This window comes from Wyeomyia smithii, chromosome 3 (assembly GCF_029784165.1).
Source record: "Wyeomyia smithii strain HCP4-BCI-WySm-NY-G18 chromosome 3, ASM2978416v1, whole genome shotgun sequence".
NCBI lineage: Eukaryota > Metazoa > Arthropoda > Insecta > Diptera > Culicidae > Wyeomyia > Wyeomyia smithii.
In genome coordinates this window covers 189180177-189192462 of record NC_073696.1, presented here as the reverse complement: position 1 = coordinate 189192462, position 12286 = coordinate 189180177, and the positions used below count along the sequence as shown (strand labels likewise).

At 37.5% G+C, this 12286-nt stretch overlaps 4 protein-coding genes across 4 annotated transcripts; 2 read left to right on the top strand and 2 right to left on the bottom strand.

Moving 5' to 3' along the window:
- Nucleotides 1–238: 238 nt before the first annotated feature.
- On the bottom strand, nucleotides 239–868 carry LOC129730410 (uncharacterized). The gene is made up of 3 exons (XM_055689726.1): nucleotides 701–868; nucleotides 444–614; nucleotides 239–384 (listed from the first exon to the last, which is right to left on the bottom strand). The coding sequence occupies exons 1-3, from the start codon at nucleotides 758–760 to the stop codon at nucleotides 370–372; spliced, it is 246 nt and encodes an 81-aa protein (XP_055545701.1). The 5' UTR covers nucleotides 761–868; the 3' UTR covers nucleotides 239–369.
- Nucleotides 869–6442: 5574 nt separating this feature from the next.
- Nucleotides 6443–7624, top strand: LOC129731431 (ATP synthase subunit b, mitochondrial). Its single transcript, XM_055691426.1, has 3 exons — nucleotides 6443–6602; nucleotides 6773–7092; nucleotides 7148–7624. Exons 1-3 carry the CDS (start codon nucleotides 6575–6577, stop codon nucleotides 7514–7516), a joined length of 717 nt encoding a protein of 238 aa, XP_055547401.1. The 5' UTR covers nucleotides 6443–6574; the 3' UTR covers nucleotides 7517–7624.
- Nucleotides 7625–8206: 582 nt separating this feature from the next.
- Nucleotides 8207–12007, top strand: LOC129732862 (uncharacterized protein DDB_G0284459). Its single transcript, XM_055694215.1, has 4 exons — nucleotides 8207–8663; nucleotides 8731–8838; nucleotides 10336–10380; nucleotides 10437–12007. Exons 1-4 carry the CDS (start codon nucleotides 8321–8323, stop codon nucleotides 11804–11806), a joined length of 1866 nt encoding a protein of 621 aa, XP_055550190.1. The 5' UTR covers nucleotides 8207–8320; the 3' UTR covers nucleotides 11807–12007.
- Nucleotides 8828–10448, bottom strand: LOC129732863 (uncharacterized). Its single transcript, XM_055694216.1, has 2 exons — nucleotides 9817–10448; nucleotides 8828–9746 (listed from the first exon to the last, which is right to left on the bottom strand). Exons 1-2 carry the CDS (start codon nucleotides 10320–10322, stop codon nucleotides 8849–8851), a joined length of 1404 nt encoding a protein of 467 aa, XP_055550191.1. The 5' UTR covers nucleotides 10323–10448; the 3' UTR covers nucleotides 8828–8848.
- Nucleotides 12008–12286: the final 279 nt, after the last annotated feature.

Here is a 12286-nt window from a genome sequence, read left to right as displayed (position 1 = left end):
CTATGCTAAATTCCTTTTTTCATTCTGTAGATGAGCATAATAATACTTGCAATGATGGTAAAAGATTGTTCTTCAAGTTAATTTTATTATGAGAGCAGAAAGTGTTGTTACCTGGTCCGGTTTACGTTTTAGGTAACGTGTTTTACTTTTTAGATAACTTGTATTCCTACTATAGTCATTTACTATTTATGTCGCATATCAATCGAATTTTAGAAAAAAAAATAATAGATACAATATGTACATGCATAGTATTTGTATTACATTACATTTTATAGTCATATATATTAAAGCACGATTTACAATATAAATAAAATCATTCTCATAATATGTACACTTTCCAATAAATTACCATTTCGTAGTATCAAATCATCAGTCTTGTTGCCACTGCGAAAATAAAAGTAATCAAAAGAAATTTAATTTACTTTTGTTTATATGATGCTTACTCTCAAACTTGGTTGCCCTCCGCCTATACGAGCTGCTTCTTCCTCGCGTTTTTCGATTTCCTGTGCTCTATACTGCATGCGCATAACTTTTTCAGGGTTCTTAATACCTCTAGTTTCGTTTTGAATGCGACGTCGTTCAGCTGCTTCAAGTTGTTGTTGCCGTCGAACTTCCTGCAATGTGAATCACGGACTTTTATGGTAGCCTTTGAAATATATAATTCGGCAGCTTCCTAATCTAGTTATTCGTGCATACCTACCGCACTTGGCGACAAAGTTTCAGTTTCAGCACTTTTAAAACACGATGAACATAATCCCATATCGTAAACAACTTTTTTTTTACAAAATGCAATAATAATATAACGACGCACTTGTACGGTCGCTAATGTTGTTACTGTTTCGTTGTTTTGAAATCCATGACAATTCTTGCACAAAACGAAAAAAGGGCAAATATATAATAGAGATACTCAGGGGGAGAGATATGCGCGAAGAGAATGTTGTGAGTCATACAGGGGAGTGCTTCCGTCAAAATTTTGCTTACCAATCATAAATTCATCACGGCATCTAGATTTTACTTAAGATGCTTACACACAATATCTTATTCATTGAAAGTGCACATTGTACGAAAAACAAACGTTAGGTCTTGGTATTTTTCATTTATAAACATATTTGTTTGAAAATAAGTCAGTGGCAAAAGGGTGTTTTAGGGGTATGTATATTATTCTTTCTTTTGATATGAAATGTCAGAAATATACATAATCCACTGACTTTTTTTAATTTAAACAGTAGAACTATTGAAAAAAATCGATTTCGAATTTTAACAACTGTAAGTGATTTTAAGACAAAACCTGCCGTTAAGAAATCATGACACAGTGGTGCCAGGTCATTTTTCAAATGTCTTTACACTCCATAAAAAATGTCTTCACACATAAGAAATCTGTAAACATGGTCCCCATTGAAAGTTGGCAAAAATCCCAGTGAAAACATTAAATCGGGTGCGTGTAATTAACCGACTATAAGGCTTCCACTCCTTCACACGAGCTCTAATGTCTTCGAAATTGAGACATGTCTCCACATTTAGCATCCCTGTCATAACACGCGTACCAGGGTTATATTTCGACAGGCCAGCAGTATAAATGTCACCTTGTGGTCTGTCAGAGTTATATTTTCCATAAGCCAGCAGCAGAAATGTCATTTTGTACCCTACCAGGGTTATATTTTCCAGCAGTAGAAGTGTCACTCTGTGCACTACTTGCCAGTTAGTGAAAATTTAAAAAAATCTAATTTTTCAATTTAAAAATTAAAGAAAAATCGTGAAGATTTAGTCACGGAGTTGTGATATAGGTAGACGGGTGCCTGAAATTGCAACGATAAATACTTTGTAATATCGAATACTGGAAAAAATTCACAATATATCAATAGGGTCTTGCCCCTAGTCAGATACAATAAAGAGCGGTCCTTATACGGTTTCTATTGCTAAATAAGCATAGTTTACAGTTTCAAGCAAGTGAAAAATTTGACAAGTGAAAAAGCGTAAATTTTCGCTAGCGAAAACTGGTATGAAAACCCGTTTGTGGAACACGCAGGTATTTCACCAGCCTGCAGTTTACAGTTTAACCAGGGGCCTATAAACGTCAACATTTTGCCTACCAATCATATATTCATCACGGCGGTAATATTTCATTTCAAATACTTACAAAACTTATCTTATGCATTAAAAGTGCACATTGTACTGAAAACAAATGTTAAGCTCTTGTTTTTTCCATCTAAAACGACATTTACTCGAGAATAAGTCTACCGAAAAAATGGGACGTTTACTCTATTTCACTTGTTTTAGGGCAAACCAACCAAAAAGTGGGTACCAGAAACGCTGGTACCAGAATCAATGAGTGGTAGATGGAAAATGTATGGAGTTTGACAGCCACAAGAGCCCCTTGAGTTTAACCCATTCCCCGCGGGTAATATCATATGGCATCACCTGACATATAAACTTTGATAACAGTTCAACAACTATACTGAAAATTCTAACGATGAAAATATTCTAAGCAGTTAGAGAACAGATTGATCTTCAACATGCAATATAGTTCGTGCCAATTATGCATGCAGTCGCTGAGTAATAAGAGTTCGAATGTCATTTTTCGATGAAAACCTGATTTCTCTCCGCGGGGATAGGGTTAAGGGAAGCGAAATTCACGAGTTTACACTCTGAGCGAAGTGAAAATTGGCTGCAACTGACATAATATAAACGCACTTAAAATCAAGTTTTCGCTTGCTGCTGCTTTTTTCACTAGCGTTTGCATGCGTGAAAAAAGTAAACTCAAGTGAAAATGATGAGATCCACAATCTTCGATTTCGCTGGATCGAATTTGTTTACAGTTCCAAGCAGCGTTGCCAGGTCATTTTTTCAAAAATCTGGAAAAGGCAAAATAAAAATCTGGAAAAAATCTGGCAGTGGGGTGAAAGGTTAATTTTTCGAATAAAAGTCTTGGGGTACGCAAAATTTGGGGTGACAAAATTGCAAAATTTCGCGCCGAAATTGAAGTGATGACCTTTTTGCGGAACAGAGAAAATAAAATCTGGATAAAATCTGGATCATCCATGAAAAATCTGGATGATTGGACATCAAAGCTGTCTACCTGGATACATGTTCAAAAGTCTGGATAATCCAGCTAAATCTGGATACCTGGCAACGCTGGTTCCAAATGAAGTGAAATTTTTTGCAGGTTGCATTTTCCACAGGCTTGAAAAAATTAACATTTTGTATGAGATTTTCACTTCGCTTGGACCTTCAATAGGATTTCAATTGGAAATGCTCTAAAATTGCATTACTCAAGTGGAAACAGCAAAAAACCGGTAGAGCACCCGAAATGTTTACTAGTACCGGTTTCAGAATCCAGTTCACATCTCAAGCTCTATTTAGAGTTCCAAGCGAAGAAAAAATCTTATTTCACTTCGCTTGGAACTGTAAACAAATATGATCCAGTAAAAGTCCAGCGTTGTGGATCGCATCTACACACTCGTGAAAAAAGAAGCTTCTAGCGAAAACTTGACATTTCAGTACGTTTATATTCCGTCAGTTCTTGCCAATTTTCACTTCCCCGTGGAATGCAGTGACTAAAAGTTTTTCGGTAGATCGCAATTTATTATCCACGGTTTGCGAATACCCATAACTGCTGCCAAATTTACTTTTTATATTACACGTTTTTGCCTTTGACTTTTTCTATATAAAACGATCTGAATTTATGTACTATAATAGACCATTTTATGAACTGAGAGTAGACAGCGTATTTTGTGGTTCCCCATTTGACATATGCAGTAACGCTGGCGCTGATGTCGAAATACATGACGCAGCGCGAACACGACAGCAGATGGTGCTAGTGTTACTAACGTAAAGTACTAGAGTCATCCTAACGATGATTTTATTGAAAATTTGTTCTAAGTGTTATGTCTGTTAGTCTGTGCTTCTATGTTTGCACAGACATTCTTAATGTGTGTGCAATTGTTTACCTATGTCAGCGCATTTTTTTCCAGACATGTTTTAAAAAGAATTGAAAGGTTTTTCGAACAGTTGCAAACGTTTTCAAAAACATCTGGCATCTCAGAACAGAAACAACACCCTAATTTTTTAGGTATGTCAAATATCACTATTCTTTTTTCGCCACATGATGTTAACATGAACATGATTATATAACGTAATCAGCATGAACACAATTAGAATGTTGTCAAATTTATTTATAAAAACAACTGATACTTTTGCGAAACAAACACCAATAGCGACAAACCCAGGGGATATAGTCGAGTTCGTTTTTGCGGTGTAGCTACATCAAGACTACACTTTTTTCCAGTATCTTTCTCCACTTTCCGGACTACACCCGAAAAAACGAGGCGTAGTTTAAAATTATCAACAACAAAGCCAAATGCTGTCAACTGCCGTACGAAGAAATGACAGCTGAATGTAATTTTGTTTGGCTATTCGCTGCAATGTTAAGTCTAGGACGGTGTAGCACCATCGCACAAACGAATTCAACATGAGCAGTGGCGTAGCGTGACCAGACTGATGTCATGGCAACAGTTTCCTGAAGCCGCCGCCGATGATGATGGCGCTACTGTTGGAAATATGGTCATAAGCTACGTTCATTGTGCCGCATGTGTTACTGTACGGATTTTTTGCGTGCTTCTAACTATATTGAATGTAGGGCTATCCGGAACGTGTTGAAACATGTTTGAACGTGACCATTTATGTCCTGCACAAAATCCATTAAACGTTCAAAACAAAACAATCGTTTCTCGCTTTCTGCATTTCTTCACACCACTTGCAGCAACAGTTGATCTCGCATGAACGGTGCTTAATCGGCTGTTTCGCAAGCACTGACAGCCTTTTGACGCGTAATCGAGCCAGAGAGCCAGAGAAAAACGGCTTCAAGCGAAATGTATGGGGATGACGTTCGTGACAGGGATTTGAGCGTGACCGGGTGACACTCGGGGCGAAAAATTTGGCTTTCTCCATGAGTGTCACCTCCGCCAGGTTGCAGTGAAATCATTTTGTTACCCAAAATTGTGAGAGATATCACGTTCGTTTTCAATTTACCCAAATCTACCCATTTTTGAAAAAATGGTTGCGATTATTCTCTTAAAAGCAAATTTATATAATTTTCGGGGTTACAGTGACCTACACCTAATTGATAGTTAATCTCACGGATATCACCCTTTTGAAGGTGACACGTATGGAAATTTTCCTCATGGTGTCACCCCTTAAAGGGTGACACCCGGGGCGGACAGCCCCCGCCGCCCCCACCACGCTACGCCAATGGACAAAAATTTCAGACAGAAAAGAGACACAGGGATTTGTTATATGTTCGTGATGTGTTTGCTGCGGCATTTTGTTGAATTTTTCTTTGAAAACTAAATTCAACATCAAGTTTTGAGAAGAAATTTCTTTTCCTATCTCATCCCTATGTAAAATCTAGGCAACTGAGTCAGGCAATGAAGTTTTCTTTATTGAGCTTTATTGATACCCAGCGAAAAAGATATCATAAACCTAGGGGCAAGGCGCCTTCGATATATTGCGAAATATTTCCAATAATTTATATTTATTACAAAGTATTTATCATTGCATTTTCAGGCACTAGTCTACCTATATATATATCACAACTCCTTGACAGCACATTATTGTCTGAGTCTGTCGGAGTGATATGAATGTGACAGATAAACGATAAATATCAAAATATAGCCACCACTATCGTATAATATTACCGAAATATTTCTCTTAAAAATAGAGTTGTCACTAGTCATAAACGGAAAGTGAGAACAAGTTACTACTGTGAAGCGAAATGTCACTTATTTTGGCGCAGAATCAGGTGTGGAAACAGCCAGGCAGTTTGTTGTTTGCTCATCAGACAAAGCGCAACCGCGTTCACTAATGACTGATAATCTCACTGTGGAGCTTTCTGAACTATGAAAATATCGTTTGATGAAAGAAGGGACAATTTTCACCCCCTTTTTGATTCAACTGCATACCGGCTCATTTCTAAAATCGTTATTTTCTTTCGACCTTTTTCACGCGTTAGTCTAGATTTTTCGTTTTTGACTGAGTAGCCAGCTGCCAGCAGGGATGCCACATGTACAGATTAATCTGTATTTTACAGATTTTTGGCCGAAGTAACGGTACAGAATCTGTATATACAGATATACAGATTTTCGTCGAAAAGTACAGATTTACAGATTTTCCGAAATTGACATTATTTTTAAAAACAATCCAAATTTTATTTCATTAAACATTGAGCAAATTGAACATATTTTCAACTCCTCACACGTTTCAAGCTAAAAATTTTGTTTATGTACCATAAAAACTTAAAAAAATACAAAGTTCTTTATGTTTAAACAATACAGATTTTTTTTACAGATATTTTTGTTACAGATACAGATGCTCATATTTTTTCAAGGGAAAACACAGATTTAAATGTGGCAACCCTGGCTGCCAGCTAAACATCGCAAATTTAGTGACAGTGACAGCTTTATTCGATTTCATTATCGCCTGGGCGACCATTTTTCCCGTGCTCGATCTTACTGGCAAGTGCGTGTGATTTAAGAACATTTTTGGGGTTTTGCGAATAAACCTTTGAAACATCTTAAATATGTTGTCAAGAGCTGCACTTTTAGCCGGTAAGTATGGTGGTTTTAGATTGTAATTGCCTTTTATAAAGCATATGTGAAAACTCGTTTGTAATAACTAAGTGAAAAGTTTATGTAATCATTTTGCAAATGTCAAAACTATTATGAACTAATATGCTTATGACATCTTCATATATTTCTAAATATGTAATCATCATCAGCTGCAAAAAGACCTACCGCGCTTGTTCTCGCTAGAGGGTCAGCGTCTGGCTCAGAAGGCAACCGACCAGTTCGACCAGAACTCCCCGGCAAGGTTCGACTGGGTTTCTTACCAGAAGAATGGTTTACCTTCTTTTACAATAAAACCGGAGTGACTGGCCCTTATGTGTTCGGTGCTGGTCTGTTAACCTATTTGTGTTCTAAGGAAATCTACATCATGGAGCACGAATATTATAATGGCCTTTCGCTTGCCATTATGGTCATCTATGCTGTAAAAAAATTCGGACCAGCAGTTGCAGCCTTCTGCGATAAAGAGATTGAAGTAAGTTTAAAGTTTATATTTTTCAATAGTAATTTTTACATACTTCTATGTATAGAAAGTCGAAGATGAATGGAAAGAAGGCCGTGAGGCCAATATTAAACAATTGGTCGATGCAATTGAAGACGAAAAAAAGGAACAATGGCGCGCCGAAGGACAAACTTTGTTGATGCAGGCTAAGAAGGAAAACGTAGCTCTTCAGCTTGAAGCTGCCTATCGTGAACGCGCTATGACCGCTTATCGTGAAGTCAAGAAACGATTGGATTACCAAGTGGAGCGCCAAAACGTTGATCGTCGTATTTCCCAGAAGCACATGGTTGATTGGATTGTGAGCAATGTAGTTAAATCGATCACTCCTGATCAAGAGAAAGAAACATTAAACCGGTGCATATCTGATTTAGGAGCCATCGCTTCCAGGGCTAAGTAAAAGTGCGCCCAATTGTGGCTAAACGTAAATTGTAACACAAATAAATTTCATGTTTTTGGTTTGGCCAAACAATAGTGGAAATAAATGATCGATTCATACCAAGTTGAAGCGAAATGTTTGGTGCTTGCGATTGGTTCACGATGACAATGATAAGTTTGTGAATCGATTTGTTATCAATGCGATATGTTTGTTTATGTTTACGGCCGCCGTATCGCAAATGCGAATTGACAATTTGCATTCCCTTTTGCGTTTGAAATTTGAATCAATTCGAACGTCTTTACCCGACTAAAAAACAACAGAAAAAACTAAAAAACTGCTGTCAAATATTGACCAGAACCCCAGGCCATGAGCGGCCTCAACCGGCGTAACAGGTTATATCGAAGACAAAAAACAAATTGTCGGTGGTGTGTTTACAAAAAACGTGTAAAATTGTGGCAACCCTGATCTGTCACTTCTATGCCAGGGATACCAGAAATTTGTCTGCAAAATGCAAATTTTTAAAGTCCGTGCTCAGATTTTTATTGATTCGCAGATATTTGCACTTTTTCCATAGTATCTGTAGATTTTTGTCAGACTCTTCTTATATTTTTTCGATTTACAGATTTTTTTTTTCAGATTTCAAGTAGATTTTTCCTGCGCGAGCAGTTGCAAATGTTTTTCAAAAACATCTGGCATCGCTGTTATATTTGTTTTGCTTGTGTCACAGTGTTTCTATAAAATATTTTTGTGGAACAGAAAAAAATAGAATAGCGGTGCATAACTTTTCAATAGAGGTTGAACTGTAATTAAACATCTATAGCAGATATGCCAAGTCAAAAAAAGAAAAGGGGCACAAAACCAGACACTAAGCCAACTCAGTCAATACCGGTCTTAGTCAAATCAGAGCCACTGGACATAAAACCACTGAGCGCATTCGTAGACGAACGCGTAAAATTGATTCGCCAAGCGTTCATGTGTCTCAAACCAAAGGAAGTTAAAGCGCTAGTTCCTGATTTTATGTCAGGTAAATCAATCGAATCAATCCAGGAACAATGTTTAGATGAACTGCTCGGAATATCGAAAAAGCGGTTGCTCTCAATTATAAATAGCACAAAGTGCCCGACAGACACAGAATCATCGTCGGATGAAGATGCTCAGCCTCAGACAGGTAACTTGGCTAATTTCTAGCCAGCTAGTTTTTTGTTATATTAAACGCAAATCACCTTCAATTCCAGAACATATTTCTCTTGATGAAATATCATCTGATTCGGAGGTAGAAATTAGTCAGCCGGCAAAGAACGTCAAATCAAAAGAATCCAAGAAAAGAAAAAATAAGGAGAAAGGTAGGTATGTTTATTCTGTGCAAGTAAACTGACACGACAGCAGATAATCATCCGGAACGTAACGTAATTCTATGCTTCGAACAGAATGTTGCCTAACACTGGTCACTGTCAGGTTGCCTGGTTTCAAATATCCAAACCGTCTACCATACACAGTCAAATACTTGATCAGTGCCTTGTGAGATTGTACATTACTCGGTATAGCAATGGGGATGCAATATTTTTTCAAAAGCAATTGATATGCTTGATCTTCATGGTCAATAGCTACAAGTACACAGCAAGGAAGATTTTTCCTAGACAAACTTTCAGCTTTGCTTACATCCTTTGAGAGATATAACATGATAACATTTGCTGCACATTGATTGCTGGCATATTCAATGCACTGTTCTATAACATCATTTTCTTGAACTATCACATTGTTGATACAATTTTTTTCGTTCGTTTTCATCTGGTTAAGCTTTTCTAATTTCTCTTTTATCAAGTCAATCTGTTCCATATTTGTTAAAACCCCATCAATGTTATGAAAAACAGTTTCATTGATAACCAAATTCACCTCATTAGTCATATCGAAAATTGTGGATATCTTTTGCTGTCGGCAGTTTTCAATTATTGAGTTGTTATTTGTTATAATTCCAACTGCATGTTCAGCAAATTTTTCTATCGTTTCCTTCGAAAGATACAAAGCAGTCCTAATCAAGATATTGGGAATATGTTGTTGACTTTGAAAGTTTTGTCGAATTTCATGGATTGAACACAGTATTTCTTGATTGTCTGCATCCGGTACCATTATATATTGACACTTATTCTCAATTGCGGTCCGGCACTCTTCAAGTTCTTTCGAACTAACTTGCCACTTTCGAGGACAATCAATAAGTAAAACTTTTTGATATGAATAAAGTTTTACTGGAAAGCTGTAACATACGGTTTGAAGTTATTTTTCGAATAAATATACTTTCAAAATACATTCAAATTACTTCTTACCTAAAGTTTTCCACGCATTGCTGTACGCGACAAACCGCAAATTTTCCCTGGATTTTGCAAGTTATCAATCGAACCTGCCCAATTCTCAACAGGTCTGCTCGCTGTAAACTTCGCATCTGATCGGCAAAATTTGAAACATAGATTACACTGTCAACAAATTTATTTTCATAGTTTTGATCAACTGTTAGAACTATTTTCTGTCCTGACATAACGACATGGAATCCAGGATTTCGCCCGAATTTTACCCTGGGAATAGATCCACTTAATTCAGCCGCAATTCCAACTGTGGGTTTCCATGGGGCTACTTGAGAGTGATATACCGCAATTGCTTCATTTGCCACCTCTAATATGTTTCGTGATTCATACTCTGAGTGAAGTCCGAATCTTACGACTAGAATTTTGGCTCCTCTATGTAAGGATGCCAATATGCTCGCGACAGACTCTGTGTTACACAATTCAATAGCTATCTTCTGCCACAGAAAAGAATTTTTAGCAATAAAAGTCATTGCTTTTTTCTAGAGTCCAATGTTACCGAAACTGTTGAAAAAAATGGAAACAAAAAAAGTAAGTTTTAGTTATACCTGGCTTACTGCGCTTTATATTAATTCATTTCATTTTAGATGAGAAAGAAATGACCGTTCTGGAAATACTGGAACTGCAGGCTCGGGCCAGAGCCATCCGATCACAATTAGCGCTTGAACCTGTTACGAAAATTGAGCTTGACTCTGACCAAGAACACGTTTCTGGAACAGAGGCAGAAATGCCTAAAAACTCAAAGTCTGCTCAAAGGATAGCTACCATGAATACCGACGCCCGTACTATAGAACAACCTCCTCCGACGAGCGAGCAACCGAAACGCGTTCGTTTGAAACGTAATTTCCGAATTCGACAGGTTGGTGATGAAGATGCACCCGAACAAATAACACCAGAACCGCAAAAAAGCAACGCATCTGATGGTAGAAGGAAATCTAAGAGCGCATCGCCCGAAAAAGAAGCTGAACCTAAGGTAGTTGAATTAGGTGATTCTGCAACTGAGAAAGAAAACAAGTTAAGCAAATCGAAGAGTAGAGATAGTTCCCCGGAAGTCATTCCTTTAATTCCGAGTCCGGAAACACTTCTTATTTCCTCAGATTCTGAGGAGGAAAAAACCAATAAAAAAAGGTTATCCATTTTTGTCGACAATGTTGAAGAGCTTGACAAGGAAAGACAGAAAAGTAAGTTGAACGAAACACAAAAACAAACTTCAAAACCTACTGAAAATGAAGAACCCGAGGAAGGGGAAATTTCTGCAGATGAGCAACCCTCTATTAGTAAGCAAGATTCTGTGGAGAACACTATATCCGAAACCGCGCGTCAAAATGAAACAGGTAACAATGATGACACCATTGTAACGACTTCACTCGGACAAATGGAAGAAGAGCTTGATTACGAGATCAAAGAAGTTTCTGATTCTGAGCCAGAATCGAATGCACAAGGTAATGACTCATCCAAAACGTTCGAAGATGCTGATCAAAGTAAATCAGAAGTGAATACCACTAAGACCTCCTCTGCTGACGGAAAAGATTGTGACAGTGATAATGATACGACTAGCACCAGTAATAGTGAATCCGAATCTACTCACGAAGAAGAGGATGATCCCGACATTGTTGAAATACACGACTCTAGTGATGAGACACTTTTGGATCAAAAGATGGCAGAAGATGGACCAGAAAAATCGTGGAATTCTCGTTGGCTAGAAAGCCACAAAGTGGCTAAGGTTATGGCAGCGTCTCGCCTGGGTAATAAAGTACGCGATAAATTGAAACGAAATAAAAAAAAGGAGCAAGAAAAAAATAAAGCTATCGAGAATCCTCCGCCGGAACCAGAACGTCCACCAACAGTGTCCAATGCAGTGGTTGGATCTGTGGAGCATTACAATGAGCTTATCAGCACTTCCACAGACGAGCGTGCTCCAACCGTAACAGCGGATGAATTAGTCGATAATAAATAATCTCACGTGAATGAAAAATTTGTAATGCTATGTTAGTACTGATTGTCGATTCAGTCTACGATTAGGTTTTCTAGCAATCTGTGTTACTTGCTTTTCTTCTTATGCAGGTTTAATTGTCAACTGTTGATGTAAAAAGGAATCCTCTTCTGTACTGTAAAGTTTTTTAATATGAATAAGAAAATTCAGTCGCAACTATTGTAATTGTCAATTTTCCTTAATCTCTTGTCTTGTTTTTCACTCCTCTTTTCAAAAGCTTTGGCAAGGTTGCTTAATAGTAACATGCGCTGTTACGAAAGGTACTTGGTAAGATTGTTTTCAGGAGTGTGTCAAGTAAAGCGGAACAACTTGAAAATGGCTTTTTGTTGACGACGTGTTGTCATTATTTTGTCGATCCTGTTCGAATCATTGCTGGTGACAGTAGAAACCCTTTCAATCATGGGAATTTGTAATGTTTTTTTAAAGTGATAAACCTGTTTCATG